The 27,251-nt window shown below is 34.4% G+C and overlaps 2 protein-coding genes across 4 annotated transcripts in view; one reads left to right on the forward strand and one right to left on the reverse strand.

Moving 5' to 3' along the window:
- LOC118182188 (uncharacterized) overlaps positions 1-3,687 on the reverse strand; it is a 134,379-nt gene extending 130,692 nt beyond the window's left edge. For both annotated transcript variants that reach the window (XM_035351505.2, XM_035351507.2), the window contains exon 1: positions 3,539-3,687. In XM_035351505.2, coding sequence (XP_035207396.1) covers positions 3,539-3,541 — 3 coding nt within the window. In that variant the 5' untranslated portion in view covers positions 3,542-3,687. The remainder of the gene's footprint in view (positions 1-3,538) is intronic.
- Positions 3,688-4,295: 608 nt separating this feature from the next.
- LOC118182190 (Y+L amino acid transporter 2-like) overlaps positions 4,296-27,251 on the forward strand; it is a 64,190-nt gene continuing 41,234 nt past the window's right edge. The window contains exons 1-2 of one of the 2 annotated variants that reach the window (XM_085820513.1): positions 4,296-4,916; positions 20,189-20,314. In XM_085820513.1, coding sequence (XP_085676639.1) covers positions 4,430-4,916; positions 20,189-20,314 — 613 coding nt within the window. In that variant the 5' untranslated portion in view covers positions 4,296-4,429. The remainder of the gene's footprint in view (positions 4,917-20,188; positions 20,315-27,251) is intronic. The other variant, XM_085820512.1, reaches the window with a different exon arrangement.

Here is a 27,251-nt window from a genome sequence, read left to right on the forward strand (position 1 = left end):
TTACAAGACGTGGTTCTACAATCAACCGAAATTCTCTATAGTTTGCTTATACAATATGGGAACAAACAGGAAGGTGTCTTTATTGCCCACTGCCACACATTAGATATAAGACACATTAGATCATGCTGCTACCTTCAATAAGAACCATATCATATTCTAAGAAACCCATTTATTGCAAATTTTCTACATTGTCATATTAATTTTTGGTACTTCGTCATTATAGCAGCCCCCAAAATTGAATGATTAAACAACTAGGCTAATCTTTGGAATATGGTAACAGGTAGTTTGGCAACATTTTGGTAAGGTGATAAAGTTTACTAGCTAGGACTTTAGCAGTGTACATGGATAAAGTCAAGAGTGTGCGCAATGCCATTTTTGTGCAATTCTGGGATTATTTTTTAAGTGAAAATAGGTCGACGTGTACATGGATACCATGTATGTGCAATTCTTAAAAACACGGCAAGCAGTGGGCGATTCTGCACTTTCTCCCAATTTCGTACCTAATCTTCATTATTAAGCACTTTTAAGCATTTTCGTTCCATAAAAGTTCTAGCATAAGCGTAATTCGGCTAGCAGATTTTTGAGAAAAAATGTTGAGTTAAAAAAAAAAACATGTCTTTATTTCGTGAAAGCAAAATTACGTCCAAAACAAAACTAGCAGGTTGCTGTAGCAGGGTTGGTTGCCAAATTACCATAAACCAAAGATTAACCATCAACTGTATACCTCACTACATGTTATATCACGAAATTTTGAGGGCCACTCTAATAAGGAAGTATCTAATTTTCTAATGATGTCTGATTAAAATTTTCTAAAACAGCCAATTACAGTACAAAATCTGTAATCCAGACGTCCATTATCTGGAATGATCTGCCACAAACTTTTCTTTTGTATGCTTTACGCATGCGCGTTTAATGCTACGCATGCAAGTTTAATGTTTACGCAAGCGCGTTTAGCACAAAAAAACGAAGCAACTTAAACAACTTACATTGAAAGAAATGTTTAATAAAGTAAACAAATAAATATTAAGCTTTTTTTTTGATAATTCTGATATCCTTTAGATCATAATTGAACTTTATGTCATAAATTATGGTTTCATATTTTTAATTGTATAATTTCTGCATGCCATCTTACCAGATTTAAATTGATGATCTATAATCCGGGAAAACCCTTAATCCGAAATCACCGAAGTCCCGACGAGTCCGGATTACGGACTTTGTACTGTACCATGAAGCACTTTAGGATTGCTATGTACAAGGAAAACACCTCTAGGGGATGGATCTTTTTTAGATCCGTTTAGATGGATTTGAATGGGTTTGTAGGAAGAAAGGTTCAGACGTAGCGACACCGATATATGGATTCGAGTTCAGATAATTTTAGGAAGTTTTTGGATGCTGTTAAGGAATTTTGTGTGCCACAGACTAAAGACGAAGGAACATCTAAATGGTAAGTGGCTATTTGCTTTTTGTAGTGCTTAAATGTATGACATGTTTTTCCTTTTATATGTTATTTTATTGTTTGGTTTAAAATGTAGTTTACTGAGATTACGTATTTTTTGTTTGTCTGTATTGTAGAACTGGTGCTCCTTTGACTTTTTAAGTGAAAATATATTAATGTGTATGTGGTCAAAATGAAGGGAGTGCGCAATGCAAGTTTGTGCAATTCTTGGATTTTTTTTAAAGTGAAAATAGGTTGATGTATAAAGTCAAGGGAGTGCGCTATGCCATTTTGGTTCAATTCGAGGATTTTTTTTTAAGTGAAAAATAGGTCGATGTGTACATTAATACCAAGTTTGTGCAATTCTTTGTCTTGCTATTCTGGGCAAAAATCGCCATTATGCAAGCCAAAATAATAATTCAAAGAATTGCACAAACTCGGTATCCATATACCACCAAAAATCACCAAGGTGTACCCTAAAATATACTTTTACCCGTATGTACTATTTCTTTAACATAATGAATGACTGCTTTGCAAACAATTTTTTAAATAGGCATTTCTTTTTACACTCATAAAGAATTCAAATCAACATTAATATGTAGTATAATATTAAGGAATTCAATTGCTAAAAACACTAAAGTAGATGTTAAATAAAAAATTTCTTCTCCAATCATATATCAAAAAATAAATTTCAGCACACAATCTTTTCAAGCTTTGATTTTTCTTAATGTTCATTAAAATTTTCTAAAATATAAATACATTTTTTAAATATCCATAAAATATATACTTTTATATTCACATATTTTTCATTATGGTGTCAATGATAACATTAAAAACTACAGAGTTTCATCCAATAACCTACTTTTCAAATCAAAATCAAAATTCTTTTGAATAAAAATCAGATGAGCAACTTATTTTCTGTCAGAAATAAAACTGTAAACCGCAGAACCGTAACATCTTTGGCTAAAATAAATGCTGCTAAAGAAAAAAAAAAGGTAACTTTCAGACCCATTACTAAATAAGAATGTAGTATATTACACCATAGGTATGCAGTTCCTACAATCTAACTAAAAAATAAAAAAGCCACCCAACCAGTATAGTGGTTAGCATCATTGACTGCCATGCTGAAGGGGCCGGGTTTGAACTTCCCGAGAAGGCATGGATGTTTGTAAATGTAATAGTGTCAGTACGGCATGGTGGCACTCTTAGATATGCGGCGAGCCAAAAGTCCTCTAGTGTGGTTTGGTGGAACGGGACAGGGGTGGGAGACCCTCGGACCCATAACACTGGGGTGCTCTTTATCAAAATTGGGGGTGGAACTGAGCAAAATCGCACTGTCACCTATAAGGTGGTCCTATTGCCAATGGCAAATGTATCTTGAGCGCTGCTTGCCACGTGGACTTAGGCTAATGTTGCTGTCAGACTAGTGAGCATAAGTAACAACAACAAAAAACAAATTTCCAAAACTACAATGAAAAATATTTCACACAAGTTTAATCTATACATACATAGCAAGTTAATCATTTCACTAAATGATACAAGTTTAATCTATACATACATAACAAGTTAATCATTTCACTAAATTATATTTTCTTAAAAAATTTAGGATATGACAAAAGTGCCAATCTGAGCAAGTGTTTATTTATTCACTTATTTTTTTTTATTCAGCCCGAGTCTCTTTTACATCTACCAATTATCTTTCATATAAAACGTATCTGGAATAATAATTTTATTTACCCAATCTCAAATTTTAATCAGATTTAAAACGATGTGGAATTCTTTTAATTTTCGCTTTGCAATTGAAAATGAATGTTTGTCTTAAAAAGTGTATTATGAAGCTAACTTGCTAATCACCTCCGAAAAAAACGCACAAGAAATGTTTATCACTAGAAAATTTACAATTAATAAAAAAAATTTCATATTGCTCGTAAAGTACATTTAGAATAGACAATCATCTTCAAGAAACATGTCTCTTTTTTATTATTTATTCACGAATTTAAAAATCATATTAGCTTTTATCATTCAGCAAATAAATTAATTTTGCATACTATACGGCGCATAATTAAAAATACAATTAAAATTTCCCCAGACTATTATATTTACCATAAAACACTAATAAATGTCAAACTTTACTTCGCGAAATAAATATCAACATCACACTACTTGCCGAGAGGCGTACAAAAAAAAAAAAAAAAAATTTATGAACCTCCTTCGACTAACGTGAAAACCGGAAATAAAATTCAGATAATTTCGGTTTGAATATCAAACGCTAATGTTTAGCCTCAATTTAATAATTCTTAACGCATGTAGTTTTTATTACATAAAGCTTAATATATATTAATAGTACGGAGTATAAAGATCACGGAGTATTCATACTCCGTAATTTATAGATATATTAGCATTACTGTATCTATGTGCATGTTATTAGTAAAAAAATGGGAATGTTTCTTTGAAATAGCTTAAAAGTTTTTTTAAGTTTTCCTGAAAGAATTTTTAAAAGATCTTCACTTTAAAAATTATTATTTTTGAGTAATAATATTTATTATTTTAAAATTAAATACTTTCGAAAACTAAGCTAAAGAAAGTCTTTTCTCTCATTTCGTCAAATGTGCACTCTTTTATTAAAAAAAAAGATATCCATAATTTTAATGGTAAATATTTTGAGAAAGATTAGCGGATTTAAATTTTTTGTTCTGATTAAAATTCTATTTGAGACTGAGAAATTTGGGGAAATAAACACTACGTAACTAAAAAAACATTAAGGTAAGGAGATTTTATATTGGAATCCCGAATTTTGAATATCTATCTATCTGGCAACACGTCTGCAAATTATCATTAGTCCCGCCTATTTTCGAACGATTTCACCAATAACATTGAGTGGTTGATGCAGTAATGTTTCCGCTATATTTTCTGAAACACGTGGATTGTTTGTAACCGAAGTTAACACGTGTGTTTATTACAGATTTCAGTTTCTCTTTCGATCCTTTTGCAAAGATGTCAGCGACTAACTCGAAAAAAAAATCTTACTCTTTTGTTAATCAAGATAAAAATGATTTTCAACCATCTGAAGCAGTAACACTAAAAAAGGAACTTGGACTTATAGATGGTGTGGGTATAATTATAGGAGTAATTGTCGGATCAGGAATATTTGTCTCACCTAAGGGAGTTCTTATACATGCTGGCTCAGTTGGTTTATCTTTAATTGTATGGTTCCTATGTGGATTTTTATCAATGTGTGGGGCTGCTTGCTATGCTGAATTAGGAACTTCTATCCCAAAATCTGGAGGAGAATTTGCGTATTTAAGTGCTACTTTTGGTCCATTATTGGCTTTTCTGTATCTGTGGGTAGCGCTGCTTATAATCATGCCAACAGGAAATGCCATTATAGCTTTGACATTTGCTGAATATATTCTACAACCTATGTATACAAACTGTCAGGCACCAGATCTCGCAGTGAAATTGTTAGCGGTGGCAGTGATACGTAAGTGTTTTTTCATGGCTATTTCAAACTTGATTTTTTTCTATTTTTCGAAAGTTTGTATATTTTAATCTCTAGATCCCTTTTAAAAAAAGTGCACTGAATGTTTATCTGTGCCAACATTGTTATTATATGATTGGTTAATAAACACTTAGAGTTGTATTTTAATCAAGAATGGAAAAGTAAAACATCTTCCCTAATTGCTTAACCTCTTCGTCGTCCATAAAAGCGTCTAGCGCATTCAAGTGAAACTTCCGCAGAGCAGCCTAACGCGCCTCGAGCGTTCTTCTAAATTTTAAAACTTAACGTTTAAAATGCTTTCCAAATGTTTACTTGTTTGAGTTTTTATTTTATTTTATTTATTTATTTATTTATTTATTTTTTTTTTGTTCTAATACCTCCTAGAGGATAGCACTAATCTGGTATTCTATTTTTAATTGAATTTACCACAGGTTTTATGAATATTCGCGCCATTTCATATAAGGCACAAGGCAGTGAGAGATGGCTTCAACGTCTACTCAGCAGAAAAAGAGAAAAAATGAGGTTGTGAATTGGAAAGACAAGAAGGATATACGTTTGATGAGTACAGTGCATAATAACTCGATGATTGATGTTGGAACACATCAATCATCCAACTAAGCATACACTATTATGATCTTGCCAAAAATTGCGTTAAAGCAAACATACTGTAAACAACCCTGCAATAAAAATCTGTAGTTACGATTTTAATGATCTTTCAAATTTAAATAGACCCCTTGCTGTATTATATATGTACAATACGTAAAACTTGTTTTATGCATCTCATATTGTTATATTAGTATTTGTGTTCTATTATGAATTTGCAACTTTCCTTTGGGTTAATCTTTGGATTATGGTAACTTGGCGATTTTTTGGTGAAAATTTGGCGACCAACCCTGCTACAGCAACCTGCTAGTTTTTGTTTGGATGCCATTTTGTTTTCAGGAAGTAAAGACATTTTTTTTTTCTTTACTCAACTTTTTTATCCCAACAATCTGCTAGCCGAATTACGCTTATGCTAGAACTTTTATGGAACAAAAGTGCTTAATCATGACGAAGATAAGGTTCGAAATTGGGAGAAAGTACAGAATCGCAAACTGCTTGCCACATTTTTAAGAATTGCACATACACGGTATCCATGTACACGTCGACCTATTTTCACTTAAAAAAACATCCCAGAATTGCACAAAAATGGCATTGCGCACACTCTTGACTATCTATGACTTGATCTATGTACACTGCTAAAGTCCTAGCTAGTAACCTTTATTGCCTTACCAAAATGTTGCCAAACTACCTGTTACCATATTCCAAAGATTAGCCTTCCTTTGTAATACCAATGACACACTTTGTAAAAGCACCGTTGGGTTTGTACTAACCTTCTTTTACAGGTTATAATCACTAGCTTGAATATTCCCCTAGAGCATTTCAAAAGTCTACTTATCTCTTTTTTGTGTTGCGTGTGTTCAGTTGTGATTCAGGTTTACTTAAATACTTAGAATTTCCTTCTTCACTTAAACCCCACATTATTATCATATATCTATCAATTTATAAATATATATATATATATATAAGTGCCCTCTTAGAATTATATCTTATATATTATGCTATTGTAAATAACCTAAGATTTATATCTCTATTGTTATTGTATCTATAAAATTCGAAATATTATTTATTCCACGAGGGGTAGGATCCCAGTACCCTGGTGTAAGTCACTACTCTATTCATAGTAAAGCATCTTATATGACTCAAAATCCTTAATAACTTGAAAATATTTTACTCTTTTAACATGAAATTTAACTTTTTAAATGGATTTCTGTTGCTCTTTATGGTGCTTCTAATTAATACCATGATTCTTAACTCTGTTTTGTCTTGTTTTTGAGCTACAAGAATGCTTAATGTATATTAGTAAGCCCCAGATTTTCTAATGAATCAAATATGTGAATGCATGGAACTGGCCAGAAAAGGAGAACAAGAGAATAAAAAGTAGAGAATAAATCCAAGTTTAAAACTGTATGTACATTTTGAGACTTGGCAATAAGATTTAAAGAAATTATATAATAAATAGATAATTTTAAATAAAGATTAAATGACAGTAGATCAAGTATTTTACAGTTTTATTTTCTAACATAACTCCAACTTTGTGCAACAATGAGCAGTAAAGTTAATAAAATAAATTGATGTATAAAATTAATAAAAAACTTCACTGTACTCAATGTTTCAGGTAAAAACATTGTTAAACATTGATCAGCTGAGTGCATCCATGCCACACACATTTTTTTTTTTTTCCTCTTTGCTTCTTCTAATATAAGATGAATTATGCTAGTAAAATAACGATTAATAACTAAATTACAGATAATGCCATTTGAGCACACAAGGCAGTGTTGTCATCTTTATTAAGACTTTTCATTGTTGAGACAATGATCATGATTGTTGAGCAGTGTTACTCATACTGCTTATGTTTTAAAGAATACAGTTCCTATGTAGTATTTGAATAGAAGGCTTTCTATTAAGCTTCACAGAAAATTCCTGATTGCAGTCCTAGCAGATATACAACAGGAAAAAAATCTGGAAAACTTTGATTGGTATTAAATAATGAAATACAATGATGTAACGGACTAAAAAATAGTTTGTAATTCTTTCTAACTGAAATTTCTGTTTGCCAATAAAATGAAATAAAAGAATCAGGACTCCCTTGCCATTGTTGAAGGATCATGTTCTTTCAACAATGAATTCCTTTTTCACTTTTGTTCTCAGTTCACTTTTGAACTTGAGACTTGCAATTCTCTTCCGTTTCTCGACATTCTGGGCATACGTAACACATCCAACTTCAGTACTACAGTTTACCGTAAACCTTCATCAATTTGCTTTTCACCATACTTCAAATCATGTCAGACTAAACAAGCATTAGCTACATTTTGTTCCTATGTTTTCCATGCTCTACAAATTTACTACTCCAAACTATGTCTTGATGAAGAACTAAATTATTAAAAAGCAATAGCTATTGACAGGGGCTTTTCACCCAACATTATTAATCAAGAAATTAAAAATGTTCATCTCAATGCACCAAAAGGCACACTCTTGTTTTAGGAGATTATAAAAATTCTGTTGTCATTTCGTTCTTTCCATCACTTAGCTATGAAGTTGTACGTACTTCACAGAAATTAACTTTTGGGTCGTTTATTCTCCCATCAGTAAAATTCCAAACTACATACTCAAGGACCCCATTCCGGATATGAATTCCTGGCATATTTACAGGATTCCTTGCCAATGTGGTTTTGTTTACATTGGTCAAACTAAGAGAGCCTTAAAATTTTGGGAACTACTCTGATATGCGCCCTCAAGTCGCCAAATTTCTCGACAAACATTTTTGGCTGCCATATTTCTATCTAAATTTTTTGTCTGTGTTTTGAACTTTAAGCATAAAATGTCTCCAAAAACGCAGTTTTCTCACATGCAAAAACTACGTTTTGAACGCACGATTTAGGCTAAAAATCCGAAACGTGAGCAAAAAATTTAGATAGCAAAAACGTTAAGTTTCTAACCAAAAATATTTGACAAGAATCCATGTACACAGTGACATGTTTTAACTTTAAAAAACACCTACGAATTGCACAATTTAGGCAAGGAACGAATCTACAAACTACGCACACCTCGCTACCTCGCTTTAATAAATTAACATAACAATAAATTTCAAAGAATACCATGTACACAGCATCCTGATTAAACTTAAAAAAACATCTACAAATTGCACAATTTAGACAAGGAACGAATCTACGAACTACACACATCTCGCTTTGATAAATTAACATAACAACAATAAATTTCAAAGAATACCATGTACACAGCATCCTGTTTAAACTTAAAAAAACATCTACGAATTGCACAGTTTAGGCAAGGAACGAATCTACGAACTACGCACACCTTGCTTTAATAAATTAACATAACAACAATAAATTTCAAAGAAAACCATGTACACAGCATCCTGTTTAACCCTGCAATGGAGGGGCCGGTGTACAGAGTACGCCAATGCCATCTTTTGGGCTGTAATTTTTAGACAACTCCTTCCTGAGCTTCCTCCCTTCCTCTACCCTCCTAGAAACATTTCATGAATGCAATGCACCTGGTATTTCTGGTCAGTCTGGTTTTTGCCTTCCTTCCGAAAGCAGTTATTGTGAACATGTCGCATAGGCGAACACAATACGCCGCTCCTCCAAGTATGTACAGAAAGAATATTGTACCTCCTGAAGATTATTTGCGTGTTTTAGAAGAAGTCTTGGTTGATGAAGACTCCGACAATTTAGATAATGCATCTGATGTCGATGAATCGGAAGTCATCGAACATTCTGATCATGAAAGTGACTCAGAAATTAAGGGAAATGTTTCTAAACATCCTCATTTTCCTTCCTCAAATGATGTTTCCCCAACAAATGACGATTTTAGTGATATTGAAAATGACATGAGTGATTTAAAACATGAGGACTTTTTTGTAAAAACAATTATCAAAAAGAAGAAAGTTGGGGGAAAGTTTCTGAAAGAAGAAAAGGAAACTTATAAGTAGAATAAAGTTCCCCTCAAGAGCAAATTCGCCAGAACGCCTCAAAAAAATTTTATGAAAAAAATATGTCCAAGTGCGAAAACTTGTGACGATATAAATGATGAGCTTTGTGCTTTTCAGAAAATCATAAATACAAATATGATTGATGCTATCGTACAATATACAAATATTTATCTCAAATGTAACAGGACTGCAGATGATCTCCAAAACATCTCAAAGAGAAGCATGTATGATACTAATACAGCAGAAATGTTGGCCTTTTTAGGAATTTTATTCTTATTAGGGTGCAAAAAAATGTCAAAACTCAATTTGGAGGAAGCATGGGCAAAAGACGATACTGGAATTGAAATTTTGCAAGGAGTCATGGGTCTCAAGCGATTCAGAAACCTGTGTGCTGCTATTAGATTCGATGATAAAGGCACAAGGTATGTGCGAAGAAAAGCTGATAAGCTTGCTGCATTAAGAGAATTTTTTGAATCTTTCAATCAGAACTGTCAAAACTTTTATACACCAGGTGACGAACTCGCAATCGACGAGAAGTTGGAACCCTTTCGCGGGAGGTGCTCTTTTATTCAATTCGTCCCCAACAAGCCCACAAAGTATGATCTGAAAATTTTTGCAGTTGTTGACTCACGAACGTTTTATACATTGAAACTTGAAATTTACTGTGGCAATCAACCCCAGGACCTTACGAGGCTTCTAATTCAAGTATTGACATTGTCAAAAGGCTAATTGGTGCATACGAAGGTTCCAACCGTAACCTGGCGACCGATAATTGGTATACAAGCTACCCGCTAGCTCAATATCTTCTTACCAAAGGTATAACACTTGTGGGCACGCTGAAAAAAAAATAAAAAGGAAATTCCAAATGAATTCCAGCCATCAAAAACCAGAGAAGTCTGCAGTTCACTCACTGTTTGGTTTTTAAAAGGATATGACAATTGTTTCATATGCAATGGAAAAAAAATAATTGTGTAATACTGCTCAGTACTTTACACGATGATGACAAAATTGACCAGGAAACGAATAAACCTGAAATAATCCTCGATTATAACAAATGTAAAGGTGGAGTTGATACCGTAGACCAACTTTGTAGTAATTTCACTGTCGGTCGAAAAACCAAGAGGTGGACAATGGCAATATTTTTTGCACTGCTAAACGTAGCGGCCATAAATTCGCAAGTGCTCTTGAACTTCTCCAAACCTGATGCAACCATCAGTTTAGAAGATATTTTTTTTTAAAAATCTAGCTACATCTTTGATGAAACCACATCTTCAGAATCGTCTGAAAATGCCATTTCTCCTGTCGCATTCCAAAGCTATTATTAGAAGGCTGGTAACAACAGAAGCGGACAAGACGGCCGAAAGGGACAAGGAACCACCTGCAAAAAAGATCAAAGGACGCTGTGCTGAGTGCGGTAGAATGAAGAATAACTACAGTACCATAAAATGTTCTGAGTGTTTTAAGTTTACCTGCAAAAATCATCTGGGCAAGACAATACAACTTTGCAAACCCTGCTGCAGTGGACAGGGACAATCGGAAGAGGAATAAAATAGCAAAAGGTTTTCAAATTTTTCATTTGTGAAATTTATTACTTTACCGAACTTTTCTTTATGGAATATTTATAATTTGTAATTTTTATCTATGTTCTTATAATTTTCATACAGAAAATAATGCAGAATACTATTTAACTTTAAATTACATTTTCAGTGCATCCACTTTTTGAATTAATTAAAAATTCGTAATTTCTATCTTTACTGCTTTTTTTCTGTTATTCTTTTTCTTATATCATTTTTACTATGACGAATCACCTTATTAATGCCATGTATAAGATTAAATAGTTTCAAACACGAAGCAGAGGCTCAAAAAATGACCTGCCGTACTTCATACGCCGCCCCTCTAAGATTGTACCTTACGCCAGCCCCTCCAACTGAGGGTTAAACTTAAAAAAACATCTACGAATTGCACAATTTAGGCAAGGAATGAATCTACGAACTACGCACACCTCGTTTTAATAAATTAACAACAATAAATTTCAAAGAATACCATGTACACAGCATCCTGTTTAAACTTAAAAAAACATCTACGAATTGCACAATTTTGGCAAGGAACGAATCTACGGTCTATGCACACCTCGCTTTAATAAAATAACATAGTAACAATAAATTTCAAATAATACCATGCACACAGTGTTCTGTTTCAAAAACAACAATAACGACAGAAATTCATACTAAAGAACCAATGAACATAACATTCTACAAAATAAGAACAAGAATAAAATAAAATGCACTTACCATGAATTAATACTTTTTCGAGCAGCAGAAATACCAATTCCATACCGCCTTTAGCATGCCGCCACTTAATCACTATCGTATTTACATGACAGCCAGACACACTCCAGAAAATTCATACTATGGTTCACAAATAAATAAAATCACAAAGCCCTACTTCTATCATGCACAGCCATTAAAAATAATCTCCCAGACCTTCTTTCCACACCTCCAAATACCCTGTGGTGATGGCGATAAGGAGCGTGCCTTGCGCCCTCCGATAAGTGTGGCAACCCTAGAGGAGAAGTTTCTTACGTGCAGCGATCAGAGCGAAACAGGCAGGCTGTCGAGGAGTATGCGCGATGTTCCTAAATTAAGCTTAATTTTTATTGTGCACTATGTCTTGTTAATATTTATATTAATGCAGTAAGAACATAATCTGTGATATGGAATTCGAGGATTGGTGGTAAAACTTATAGGAAAACACCATAATGGTAACCCGGACTGTGTTAAATCAAGCCGTATGAACAGTTCTCAAGCACTTTCGGTTTTGACTACAAGTCATCCCTCAAGATCTCCAAACCAGAAGTAATGGATTACATCGGTTTTCATCCTCCGAATCACATATGAGTAGTAATTATACATCATTTTATAATTCTGTTTTCTACTTATCATTTAATTTCATTTTCTTCAGTTAAATTTTTGCTTTTATTTTGGCTTAAAAACCTTGCACAATGTCTGATGTTTATGCCGTCCAAATTCCGGTTTCTAACCGATCAGACCCATCTTTATGGTTTATTATGTGTAAAAGTACCTTTGCTCTTGCCACCCCCAAACCTATCACAGAATCCATTACTAAATATAATTACAGTCAAAAGTCGTTAATTCGGACTCGTCAGGACTTCGGCGATTCCGGATTATCGATTTTTCCTGATTATAGATCATCAGTTTAAATCTGGTAAAATGGCATGCAGAAATTATAAAATTAAAAATATGAAACCGTAATTTATGAAATAAAGAACAATTATGATCTAAAGGGTATCAAAATTTACGAAAAAAAGCTTAATATTTATTTGTTTACTTTATTAAACATTTCTTTCAATGTAAGTTGTTTAAGTTGCTTCGTTTTTTATGTGATAATACATTCTCTTTAATTCTATAAACAGACATAATTTCTTGTTCAGTTACAAAGTTCCGCTGTTCAAGTCCTATAATTGCTGTGTCGAGAATACCGACTAATTGTCAATCGAAATTTTTTCGTTTTCTATAACCTCTGTCACTTTCTTCGCTATCGGAAGCAAATTATAATGACGAGGCATTTGATTTAAATCATATCAAAGACGGAGTACATCGAGATGAAATGCTACATTGAGTAAGCAATTATAAGCCAAATAAAATAAAAAATCTGCCCTTAAGATAAGGATAGTGCTGACAGATCAACTTCCAATTCATTGCACGCCACCCCCGCGTTAAAGATAAACAAAGTTTAGATAAACAAACGTTAAAGTTTAGATAAACAAGCATTAAAGTTTAGATAAACAAAGGATATGCCTTTAACCATTTTTTGCAGCAATTCCACTTTTTGTTTAATGGACTCCGAAAGATACTTTCGCTTTGTATATCCTTTACATATTAGTAAATATATATCGAAAATTCTATTTGACATAATCGAAAGTTCAAGCTTACTTTTATAAAATTGCTCTAACAGTCTGCAAAAAATAATAATCCAGATCCAATTCGAAGATTAAGCAACAACGCAATCTGCAACATTAATTGAAATAGATAATTAGATAATTTTAGCTCAGCTTATCCAGTCCGTTATACATTAAACGCGCATTCGTAAACGTATTTTGCGCACGCACACACGCAAATTCGTAGCGGTAAAGGTCTTACGCGCATGCGTCAACGCGACACATGCGCAGAAAGGTTGTAGCTTTGAGGTCCGGATTATGGGTGTCCGAATTAACGACTTTTGACTGTATGTAGTTTCTCATCTTCCAGATATCGCATCACTAGTACGGGATTTACTTATGAAACCAGACCCTATTGATCCATATGCAAAGCTCAAAACTGAGTTAATAAATCGTTCAGGAGAATCTTCTCAGCAAGAAATTCGCCAATTATTATCTGGAGAGGAATTAGGTTCTCGAAAACCTTCCGATTTGCTTAGAAATATGAAATGTCGAGCAGAATCTTTAAATGTTCCTGATAACTTAATGTAAGAATTATTCCTTCAACGTTTACCTTCGACTGTTCAGTCTATTTTGGCAGCGGTTTCCAATTTAACTGTAGATAAAGCTGCAGAAATTGCTGACAGAATTTTAGAAGTAAATCCAACCCCAGGGACTTGTGCCGTTTCTCGCACAGTCGATCAGTCTCTTGAGGATAAATTATTTAAACAAATAGAAAAATTAAACAAACATATTGATCGCATTTCTCTTTCTTGTGGTCGCTCGCCAAATCGCGGAGATCGCAATAAGGAAAGAAGCAATTCTAAAAGGAGAGATTATTCTGTTTGCTGGTATCATAGATGTTTTGGGAAAAAGTGTAGAGATGACAAATGTACAAAACCTTGTTCATGGCAGGAAAACAAAACCAGCAAAGAATAGAGGCGACTTATTCTTTGCCTCAAGTTTCACGTCGCCTGTTCGTTCGTGACCGTAGAACAAACCTTTCATTCTTGGTCGATACCAGCTCTGACGTGTCCTTACTTCCAGCAAATAATTCTCAAAAACGGAATTCTCCCCAACAAACACTTTTCGCTGCTAATTCTTCCACTATTCATGTTTATGGTCAAAAAACACTTTCTTTGGATATCAAATTAAGACGACAGTTTACATGGACTTTTCTTATAGCAAGTGTTAGTACACCCATTCTTGGAGCAGATTTTCTCCCATTTCTTTGAATTGGTACCTGATCTCAGAAACAAATGTCTCAAAGATTTAAAAACGCAGTTTAAAACCGTCGGCTGCGTGAAAAATGCAAGCATTTATTCAGTAAAAACTATTTAGTGATACACCATATCACAAAATTTTAAAAGAATTTCCTTCAGTTACTAGATTACCAGATCCTAACCAACCTGTTAAACATAACACCGTTCATTATATCATAACTAAAGGTCCACCTGTGGTTGCAAAACCTCGTCGGTTAGCTCCAGATTGCTTAAAAATAGCAAAACAAGAATTTCAAACTATGATGCAATTGGGGCATTTGAGACCTTCGAGCAGCAATTATGCATCCCCACTTCACATGGTTCCAAAAAAGGGAAGTCTGGAATGGAGACCTGTAGGAGATTATCGAGCATTGAACGCTCAAACAATAAAAGACAAATACCCTATTCCATGCTTAGCCGATTTTACTGCTGCATTGCACGGTACTAAAATTTTTAGTCATGTCGACCTGATTAAGGCATACCATCAAATACCAATTAACCCAGCCGACATCCACAAAACCGCCATATGCACACCATTCGGTTTATTCGAAAGTACCTGTATGCAATTCGGCTTATGCAATGCATCCGCGACTTTTCAACGTTTTATAGATGAAGTCACGCGGGATTTAGAAGGTGTTTACGCTTTCGTCGATGACTTGCTCATAGCCTCTAAAGATTCTGAGGAACATTGCAGGCATTTGAAAGCTTTATTTTCCAAACTTCAGGAATATGGACTTTGCATAAATGTTTCAAAATGCACCTTTGGTCAAACGTCTATTGATTTCTTAGGTTTTCACCTTAGTGAAAACGGAATTGAACCTCTTCTTGACAAAGTCAAATGTATTTTAGATTTTCCTCAACCTACCACTCTTACTCAGCTTCGCCGATTTTTAGGCATGTTTAACTTTTACAGATGTTTCATACCTAAAGCAGCACATATTCTTTCTCCTTTAATAAAATTGTTAGAAGGCTATATGAATAAAAAGAAATCTCGTTCGCATGTTCAGGATTCATCCCCACAATTAAATTGGAACGAGAATGCTGAACAAGCCTTTATTGCTGCCAAAAATGCCATTGCTCAGGCTACCCTTTTGAGACACCCTATTCCCGGAGCCCAGCTAAGCATCTGGGTAGATGCCTCAGACGTCGCAATCGGCGGCACACTTATGCAGTTGTCTCAACAAACATGGGAACCTATAGCATTTTTCTCTATGAAACTCAATAAAAGTCAACAGAAATGGTCCGCGTACGATAGGGAATTATTTTCAATTTATTCTGCAATTAAGAAATTCTGACAAATGTTAGAGGGCAGAAATTTTATAATTTATACGGATCAAAAACCGTTAATATACGCTTTTAAACAGAACCCTCATAAATGTTCACCTCGACAATTGCGACATTTAGATTTTATTTCTCAGTACTCTATTGATATTAGGCATGTGCAAGGTTCAAAAAACGTCGTTGCTGACGCTCTTTCAAGAATCGAAATTGATTCCATAACAAAATCTCCATTTTTGGATTTTAAAAAATTTTCGGAAGCTCAACGGCATGATCCGGAGGTACAAGACCTTCTCAAAAACAACACATCATCTTTGAAACTGGAATTTAAACCATGCCAATATTCTGATGGTAATATTCTTTGTGACATATCAATGGACATTCCTCGTTCATTTGTTCCAAATTCCTTTCGCAGACTCATCTTTAATCATCTGCTCAATCTGTCACATCCAGGAATTGCAGCTACTACGAAGCTTATTTGTTCTCGTTATGTGTGGCCCGATATGAAACGTCATATCAAAAATTGGGTGAAATCCTGTGAATCTTGCCAAAAATCAAAAATTACTAGGCATACTAATGCACCACTGGGCACATTCTCTCTTCCTGATGCACGTTTTTCAGAAATCCATATGGATATCGTCAGACCGTTACCTCCATCAGAAGGCAATGTGTACCTTTTAACTCTCATAGATAGATTCTCAAGATGGCCTGAAGCCATTCTCATCCCGGATATGAAAACGGAAACCATTTGCAGAGCCATCTTCAACTGTTGGATATCTCGTTTTGGTTGCCCATCGATCATAACAACAGACCAAGGTTCTCAAATGAGATCCGCACTTTTTGCAGAATTCTCGCGCATTTTGGGTACGAACAGAATCACAACAACAGCCTATCATCCAATGTCCAACGGCATTGTTGAACGATTTCATCGACATTTAAAATCTTCTCTCAAGGCTCACGAGACCAATAACTGGACTGAAACACTACCAGTTGTTATGCTTGGTATTCAGACAGCTGTAAATGAAGATATACAGTCATCTTGTGCTGAACTGGTGTACGGCACAACTCTCAAGCTGCCTAGTGATATGATAACGTCATCTAAGATATCTTCGTATGATACACAATTTATCACGAATCTTCGGCATAGAATGCAGCAATTGAATCCAATAGCAACATCTGCACTTTGCCAAGAAAAATGTTACGTACGTGCTACCTTAAAGTCGTGTACGCATGTATACTTACGTGTCGATCGAGTAAAGCCACCTCTGTGCCAACCATATACAGGTCTGCATAAAGTTCTTTCTAGAACGAACAAAACTTTCACAATTGATACTAACGGTCTGAAATCTACTGTGTCTATAGACTGTGTGAAACCAGCCTATTTGCTTTCGGACTCTAATTTGCCTGAACTGAAAACAAATAAAATCTTAAAGACAGTTCAGCAGAATAAATCTGCAAACGAACTCTCTAAGACACAAACTGTCACCAAATCGGGAAGACATGTTCACTTCCCTAAAAAACTTGCTTCTTGCATAACAATTTAAAACATTTTTTTAAAATTCATATCTTAACATATTTCTTGTTATTTCATGTTTATTATATGTGTCAGTACCTTGTTATATATTGAATTGCATTTTGATCTTTTCTAATTTTATATTCTAATTTTGTAATCATGTAAAAAATACCCGACAGTACGGATCCTCTGAGATAATTTCATAACCTATGTCGTTCCTTTGAATAGCCATTAAAGGAACTGGGGGGAAACTCTGTGGTGATGGCTATAAGGAGCGCGCCTTGCGCCCTCCGATAAGTGTGGCAACCCTAGAGGAGAAGTTTCTTACGAGTAGCGAGCAGAGCGAAACAGGCAGGCTGTCGGAGAGTATGCGCGATGTTCCTAAATAAAGCTTAATTTTTATTGTGCATTATGTCTTGTTAATATTTATATTAATGCAGTAAGAACATAATCTGTGATATGGAATTCGAGGATTGGTGGTAAAACATATAGGAAATCTCCAATAACCCACTACCCCTCAACAGGATGGCCACAATGATATTTCCTTTTGCCGAACTTCAATTCAACAACTTGTACCGTTTTATCTTTCCCTCCCATCTTCTCAGACACAGACGCGAATCAACGAGCTCCAGCGAAAGATTGTTTAACATCAACAGGTTTGCCATAGAACACGCAATCGCGCCAAAAACCAGCGCAGAACACATATCGCCACATTTGGTGAAATTAGGGTGTATATCAGAGTTGTACCAAATTTTGCATTAAGGAACATGAGGCATATGTTAGAAAAAATGAAACGCAGAAGTCTTCTGTTGCCCAACATTGTTGGGCCGAAATCATTTTTTCAATTTTTCTGCTGCCAAAATTATTCAAAAAATAGCTTCCGTTGGTGAACTGGATTTTCTAGATTCATTTCACATTAAAAAAAAATCTTTCTCTTCTAGTTAACGACCCTAATTCCAATCCATCTTTGCCTTCCACCTTTAAAGAAATTATGTTTTAGTTCTGGTTTCATCAACAGATGGCGCCAGTAGCTTATCTCCTGTCCAGGCTTTCTTATCTTATCATTATATCTTACCTGTTTATTTGTGCTTTTGCAGCTGAGGATGATGGTTTGGTAAAACCATCGAAACTAGTCCTGTGAAAATTTGAAAATATAATGCTGGTTTTTGTTGTTTGACTTCTAAATTAATAAGATTATTCTTTGCATTAAAATAATTGCTCCTTGTGCTGTCATTTGTGGACCGCCTTTTGAGAAAAGTTGTTCAACAGGTGAAAAAATTTCTAGTGTTTTACAGAAAATGATTTCAATTTTATTTGTAGTAATTCCAGATCATGTACCTCTTGAATTAAAAACCACAAAAAGACAATAAAAGGCCAAATAATGCTAATTTACCTCCAAGATTCTGGTGTTGTAGCAACCCTTCTTGCATGCATCTACACCATGCATATTTTGTTCTCATCACCTTTTTAAATATAAGATATTGGTGAAAGTTTGCAATTGGGTGCCCGTTGTTGTTGTTGTTGTTTTCTGGCAATTCTTTATCGGCGCCAAGATCAGCACCCAGGTGTCACAATTTCGAGATGGCCGCTAAACAAAACCAAAATAAGAAGTCAAAGACGGTGTTTATGTGTCTTTGAAAAGTGATCTATTTTCACATAAAAAAACATTAGAGAATTGTACAAACTAGGCATTGCGCACTGCCTTAACTTTGCCCATGTACACATCGATCTATTTTCGCTTTAAAAAAAAATCAGGAAGCTGAAACAAAGTTAAAACTATCATGGTAACCAGAAATGAGGTTTCACTGCCCAAACTGAACAAAATTTTTCGCTAATTGAAGGGGCACCCAATTCTACACTAGAGCCAAGATATTTAATAAATTTTTTTATATAGTAAAAGAAATGATTTTTTCTTATGTTTATATATCATTTAATGTCCCAGTACTTATTTTTCTTTGTTTAAATTTAGCTTTCTCAATTTAACTTAGCAGCACAACTTTAGTTAGAAATAAGCATGTAAAATTTATATTAAATTAAGGAAATCTATAAAAAATACATTAACAGAGTAAATAAATTTAAATATTTCTGTGCATTGCATGCTGCATTTTGAAAATTGTATTTTACAAAAAAATTCTCAGAGACAGCCCAAAACTAAGTTTCAGAATGCTAAAACTATTTCCTTCTGTAACTGCCAGTTTTCCTATTTTTTATTCTGATATTTACTGGGATAAAAGTATAATCAATACTGATGCACAAAGAACAAATTTTAGATGGAACTCAAACAATAAAAAATCAAATTGGCTGAAATTAGTTTCTTTCTTCTTAAAACTTGCTGGTTTTAATGCTCTGAAGATTTAAGAAAATAATTTGGTGGCATGGTGCATTCGTATTTGTTCGCAGCTTTTCCGCAATGGTGCAGATAGTCAGAACATATCTTTGAAACATGCATAGTTTGGCATATTTTATGCATCAGTCTCAAAAATAAAAATTTTTAATGTTTAAAAAAATTAATATTTTTTATTAAAGTATGTATTTAACATCAAAATTTTGTGGCAGTTTGTTTAAAAATGTATCTGAAAAATTATTTTTTTATCTTCTGCTGTATATATTAAAAATTTGGAAAAAAAATAGAATGTTATTTAGTTCTCTAAATTTTGAATTATCTTTTTTAAAAAAAGTTGTACCATTTATACTGTTTTGTATTTTTAGTTTTCCTGACTTTCGTTAATTGCTACAGTGTGAAATGGGCTACTCGAATCCAAGATAGCTTTGCATTTGCAAAAATTATGGCTCTTATTGTTATCATTTCAGCTGGTGTTTACAATCTTTGTTTTGGTAAGTGTAATAAATATGAATATTTTTAGCAGTATTTCACATATATGTTATTGTTATCATGGCATAGTTGGCAAGTCTCCCAGTTTTCTGACACATCTGGTCTCCTTGTAGATCACTGAATCTATTAGATTTATTTTATTTTTTTTATTTTTAGCTTTTACTAATGAAAGTGTATTTCAGCAATAAAATTAAATTGTGCATATAAAACTTGTACAATTTAAATTTCATTACTGAATTAACGAAATAGTATATCTGTTTCAAACTGAAGCTTAAATTGTGCATATTTCATTCCCCCATCCCTAGTAGTGATATTCTACATAATACTTCTTATTAAGTTTTGTTTTATCTGAATTATTTTAATCTGTAAAGCTTAATATCAAGTTTCAGCCACATGTTTAATCATTCAATACTTGTATTTAATTTTAGCTTATATCAATATGTAGAGTCATTATGCCCATTTCATAACAGGAACATAAAAACATCCATTGCAAGCAATTTTATTTTCATCATATTTAAGTGCTTTGATAAATTAAAGCTTTCCTTGGCTGATCTTTGGAATATGGTAACAGGTAGTTTGGCGACATTTTGGAGGCGATAAAGGTTACTATCTAGGACTTTGGGAATAATGTGAGAAGTACTCAGTTCCGATTACGCATTATTTTGTGTGAGGGAAATGAGAGATCATGAGATATATCATGTGACATTAATGGACGAATCACTGTTCTTTAATCAGAAAAGGGGGTAAATTTGTAAAAATATCTGCTGTGCAGCATTAGTTTCATTCTATGTTCTGTGAAACAGTGTTGTTTAATATTTGGATCCCATGGCCCTATATAAAGTAAATCCGAAATTTTTATTGCGTTTATGTGTAATTGAAAAGAATTGCTTAATTGCGGATAAGCATGAATGTCCAACATGTGGGTATGAAATGAGATTGTGTGAAAGGAAGGATATTACGGATAAGTTTGAATGGAGGTGCAAGAAATCTGGTGAAAATGGACATTTTGTGATACGCCATGCACTCAGGATTCTGTAGAAGATTAGATAAGTTAGTATTTTTAATTATTTGAGGATATTATTTTTATGCATTGTTCTAAATGTAAGGAGTAAATAAATTAATATGGTATTATTGGAAAATTGTTATTAGCAATGATTTAGTTTAAAGTAATTAGGATTGTAAGCTAATTTTTATTAATTTAATGTATTTGCTTATTTATATTTTAAGTAGTGTTTTTTAATTTAATTATATTTTAATTTAATGATCGTGATTTTGAGAGTTATATGTTTATAGTATTTTGGAATACGTTTGAGTAGAAGTAAATCTGCATGGAAAGAATTTAAGTATTTGACACTAAGTATTTGGAACCATTTTTAATGTCTGCATTAGAAATTGGTAGGTGAGGTTTATAATAGATAATTTAGAGGGAAAAGTTTTTGGATATTTTATTTATTTTATGTGTGCAAATGTTCATCCTTGGAAAGGGTATATACTTTTTCGCAATCAGGTAATTTCATATATGTCCTTTTTACCGAATTTAAAGATTCACAAAATTTTCATGCATTTTCGTGAAATTTTTCTAATTTATGAGAAAAAAGCAGTGTACATGGATATAGTGAAGAGTGTGTGCAATGCCATTTTTGTGCAATTCTGGGATGTTTTTTTAAGTAAAAATAAGTCAACGTGTACATGGTTTAATTATATTTTAATTAAATGATAGTTATTTTGTGAATTATATGTTTGTAGCAATTTGGTATACGTTTGAGTGGAAGTAAACGTGTATGGAAATAATTTAAATATTTGACAATAAGTATTTGTAACCATTTGTAATGTTTGCGGTATGAATTCGTTGGTGATGTTTATAATAGATAATTTAGAGGTAAAAGTTTTTGGATATTTTATTTATATTATACGTGGAAATGTTCATCCTTGGATAGGCTATATAATTTTTCGCGATCAGGTAATTTCATATATGTGCTTTTTACCGAGTTTAAAGATTCACGAAATTTTCCTGCATTTTCGTGCAGATTTTTGTAATTTATGAGAAAATAGCAGTTTAGGTGGATAAAGTAAAGAGTGTGCGCAATGCCATTTTTGTGCAATTCTGGGATGTTTTTTTAAGTAAAAATAAGTCGATGTGTACAAGGTTACTGTGTATGTGCGATTTTGAAAAACGCGGCAAAGAGTTTGCGATTCTGCACTTTTTCCCAATTTTGCAGTTAATATTTGTCATGATTAAGCAGTTTTGTTCCATAAAATTTCTAGCGTAAGTGTAATTCGGCTAGTAGATTGTTGGAAAAAGTGCTGAGTAAATAAAAAGAAAAGAAACATGTCTTTACTTTGTGAAGACAAAATGGCAGCGAAAAAAAAAACAGAGGGTTGCTGTAGCAGAGTTGGTCGCCAAATTTTCGCCAAAAAATCGCCAAGTTACCATAATCCAAAGATCAACCCTTTCCTTCTCTAATCAGAATTTTCTAAATATAAAAGCATAAGCAAATTACAAAATGATACTAGCCAAAGAACATAAAATTTAGAATATGTAATTAAATACACTCCTTTGCAAAAAAATCGAAGCACCAAGAAGGACGACTTTTGCAATCGTGACGAAATTTGGTACGCAAAAATACACTCACTTCCAAAAGTTAAGTACGAAGATGTAAAATACAAAAAAATCAACAAATACTGCTTTGACTGACACAAAATTCAGCAGGAAAGTAGCATATATATTTATGCATAAAACAAAATCAGTAATTATATACAGAAAGGAAAACAATATTAAATTTTTTTAACTTATCTGATAATGACATACTGGAGACTTAAACAGAATTACTTATAAAGTGAAAATAAACAGCATAAAATGGGAAAAAAAGGACATTAATAGGGTATGTGATCCCCCCTCAGCTGTATACAAAGTTTACACCTTGTGACCATGCTTTCAATTAGGTGGTCAACCACCACAGAATTAATCACTCGCCATTCTTCTTGTAGAGCAGTTTCCAGGTCAATAAGAGTGGCTGGAGGTGGGAAACGTGAAGATACAGCACGGCCGAGAGCATCCCAAAGATTTTCAATGGGATTAAGGTCGGACAAATATGCTGGCCACGCCATACGCGCAATCCCTTCACTCTCCAGGTAGTCATTGACTATGTCAGCACTATAGGGACATGCCTTATCATCCATTAAAACAAACGTAGGGCCAACTGCTGCAGCGTACAATCTCACAAATTCTAGGACTTCATCTCGATACCGGACAACCGTCAAAGAACCCCATTAAAGATGTGCGGTGTCCTAATGAAATCCCTGCGCACACCATAATGTTTCCACCTCGGAATGTGGGATGTTCGGTGATGTTTTGGGACTCATTGCATGTTCGTTGTTCACGCCATATCCTTCTTCGCTGGTCATCTGGTTTCAGAGCAAATCTTGACTCATTAGTAAACATGACATTGCCCCAGTCAGGCACATTCCAATTGACATGTTCCCAGCACCACTGTAATCATGCCCCTCTTGATTGGACAGATAGAGAAACACAAACTCGAGGTACCCGGGCGTACAGTCTACTCATATGTAATCTTCGGCGCACAGTAGCTGCAGATATCGCCTTATGAATGGACGCTGTAACCATAGATGTCACACGTGTGGAGGTCTGTGATTTCCCTTGGCTACAATAGCAATATATCGATCTTCCGCGGGAGTTGTAACCTTTGGGCGACCGGCTACGGGCCTTCGTACGACTAACTGTGTGGTTTGAAATTGTTTTCATGAACGTGAAATTACAGAAGGATGAATGTCGAAGAAAAGAGCAACATCTGTGATCGACTGTTCTGCTTCAATGCGCCCCACAGCACGCCAGCGCTCAGAATCTTCCATTCGTCTTCTGGAAGTCATAAAAACACTTGTGTCTTGAAAACAAATTGCACGAAAGTTTTAAACACCTATCAGCACTTACAATCAACCTGTGTAACCCTTCATAAAGCTGGCTTCTTTTAAGACTGCCTTTTTTGCATATTTCTTGACATGAAAGCACGATTGGCTGTTACCTAACATATTTGCATACTTCCATCTACCTCTGCAGCAAATTGCATCCTCTTCAATTCTGATTGGCTTCTGGAAATAAGCATTTTCCTCTCCGTCCTTAACTTTTGAAAGTGAGTGTATCTTGATCGAACATGCAAATGATCAAAGTTTCAAGGCAAATGAACAGGAATTACAATCATAGCACACATTTCTAGTGCGCAATTAGGATAGTATAAAACCAGTAACAGAGGCGGAAACTTTATCTTTTTTTTTTTTTTTTTTTTGTTGTTGTTGTTGCTGCCATTGTAATTCCGTAAAGAAGCAACTAAAGATGCCATTACGACGATACCGAAGACCTTACAGACAACTAAATGACTTTGAATGTGGTTGCATTGTAGGATTGCGTGAAGCTGGGTGGTCATACTGAGCAATAGGCCACCACCTGCAGCATACAGATACTGCTGTGCAAAAATTTTAGCAGCAATGGTTGCTACAAGGAAACTGCTGGCAAAATGAAAGCTCTGGAAGACCAAGGAGCACAACTGCGAGGCAAGATAGGATGATTGTTCGCCAGGCCTGAACCGCCCCAATGGTATCATTGTCGACTATTCAACGCAGTAGTACCGTCCACCATCTCACGGTTCTTGTCTGAAGTGGGGTTACGCTCACAGAGGCCTTTAAGATGTTTGCCTTTGACCCCACAACATCGGCGGAGTCATCTGGAGGGGTGTCGCAGCTGATCATCATGACTGCCATCAGACTGGCATCGTACAGTATTCAGCGATGAATCCCGCTTCACTCTTGAAGCAGATGACCACTGTGTCCGTGTCTGAAGTGGATGGGGCCTGCGGTCCCAATCAGCCTTTGTTTTACAAAGGCATACAGCCATAATCCCTGGTGTCGGGTGCTATTTCTTATGACAGAAGGTCATTTTTAGTCATCCTATGTACATCTTTAACAGCTGAATGATATGTTGATACCATCATGCGGCCGGTTGCATTACCCTTCGTGGCACGTCATCCTGGGGCCATTTTCTAACAAGATAATGCCAGGCCACATACCACTCGCATATATTTGGACTGTCTCCGTGCAGCTAATACAGTCAAAAGTCGTTAATCCGGACTCCTCGGGACTTCGGCGATTCCGGATTATCGATTTTTCCGGATTATAGATCATCAGTTTAAATCTCGTAAGATGGCATGCAGAAATTCTAAAATTAAAAATATGAAACCGTAATTTTTGAAATAAAGAACAATTATGATCTAAAGGATATCAAAATTTACAAAAAAAAAGCTTAATATTTATTTGTTTACTTTATTAAACATTTCTTTTAATGTAAGTTGTTTAAGTTGCTTCGTTTTATGTGATAATACTTTCTCTTTAATTCTATAAACAGACATAATTTCTTGTTCAGTTACAAAGTTCCGTTGTTCAAGTCCCGTTAATTGCTGTGCCGAGAATACCGACTAACTTGTCAATCGAAATTTTTTCGTTTTCACTAACCTCTCTGTCACATTCTTCATGTCTTTATCCATTTTTTGCAGCAATTCCACTTTTTGTTTGTTGGACATCGAAACATACTTTCGTTTCGTAGATCCTTTGAAAGTTCCAGCATCGGAAATTCTATTTGACATAATCGAAAGTTCAAGTTTACTTTTATAAAATTGCTCTTACAGTCTGCAAAAAATAATAAGCGGGATCCAATTCGAAGATTAAGGAAAAACGCAATCATTAACATTAACTGAAATAGATAATTAGATAATTTTAGCTTACACCGTCCGTTATACATTAAACGCGCAGGCGAAAATGTATTCTGCACTTGCGCAGTAGTCAAGGTCTTACGCGCACGCGTAAAACGCTTGTGCGCATGTGCCAACGTGGCGCATGCGCAGAAAGTTTTTAGCTTTGAGGTCCGGATTATAGATCATTCCGGATTATGGGCGTCCGAATTAACGACTTTTGACTGTACTCTTCCTTGGCCAGCAAGGCCGAGCAATAACTGATGAATGCCTTTCGGAATGTGTCGCAGGATGACACTAAGAACTTCTACAACTCCTTGCCTCAATGAATTCAAGCATGCATTGCCACCAGCGGTTCAACCAACTACTAATATGATCACTCAACGGGTGATTGTGAGCCATGAACAGGTACTATGACCTTGATTTTTTAATCATTTTATTATCTGTGTATGAGCTATTCACATATTCAGTTTCATCAAAAGCAACCACTTCCTTCATGGTGCTTCGATTTCGAGTGTATTTATATATTTTATGTCACAATCATATCGTAAATAATTGAATAAACTGAATCATGTACTATAAAGCAAATCTAAACCAATTTTGAATTCTTTTAAAATGGTGTCACCTTGCAGCATGGGAACTCCTGATTTATCATATTTCAAGGTTGGCATCTATGTTCTAGCATAATTTATAAGAGAGTTTTTATTCTGTGTAAGAAACATCTGATATTTTTGTGTGATAAAGAAAACTGGTACTCACGTTTTATTCTGTCATCTGTGAAACTGTTATCAAGCACAGCAATTTAGCACCAATTATGGATTAAAATTGGTGCCTGCCTTCTACGGAATAACAAGTAGTGGATTATTTTCAAAGTTACTTTGTTCAAAAAGAGATTAAGAATAGCAATGCAACATTTGTGACTGTACTCCAGTTCATTTACTGTTGATTGAGAGAATTAACATCCAATAAATGAAGAAAAAAACACTGGATATGGTGGACAAAACAGTAATAATTTGTAACAATTACCTATGGGAAATCTATACACATAGTGTGAAGTTGAACCTCTACCTGATTATTATCTTTATTTTGATGTAATTTAGTAAATCGCGATTGGCAACAGTTGAGTTTTTACATCTACGCTTTCGAGTTTGTTCTATAGTTTTACTTTTCATTTTAAGTAATG

The sequence above is a fragment of the Stegodyphus dumicola genome, chromosome 7 (assembly GCF_044657685.1).
Source record: "Stegodyphus dumicola isolate Sdum_Otavi_A_Nest chromosome 7, ASM4465768v1".
In the NCBI taxonomy this organism is placed as follows: domain Eukaryota; kingdom Metazoa; phylum Arthropoda; class Arachnida; order Araneae; family Eresidae; genus Stegodyphus; species Stegodyphus dumicola.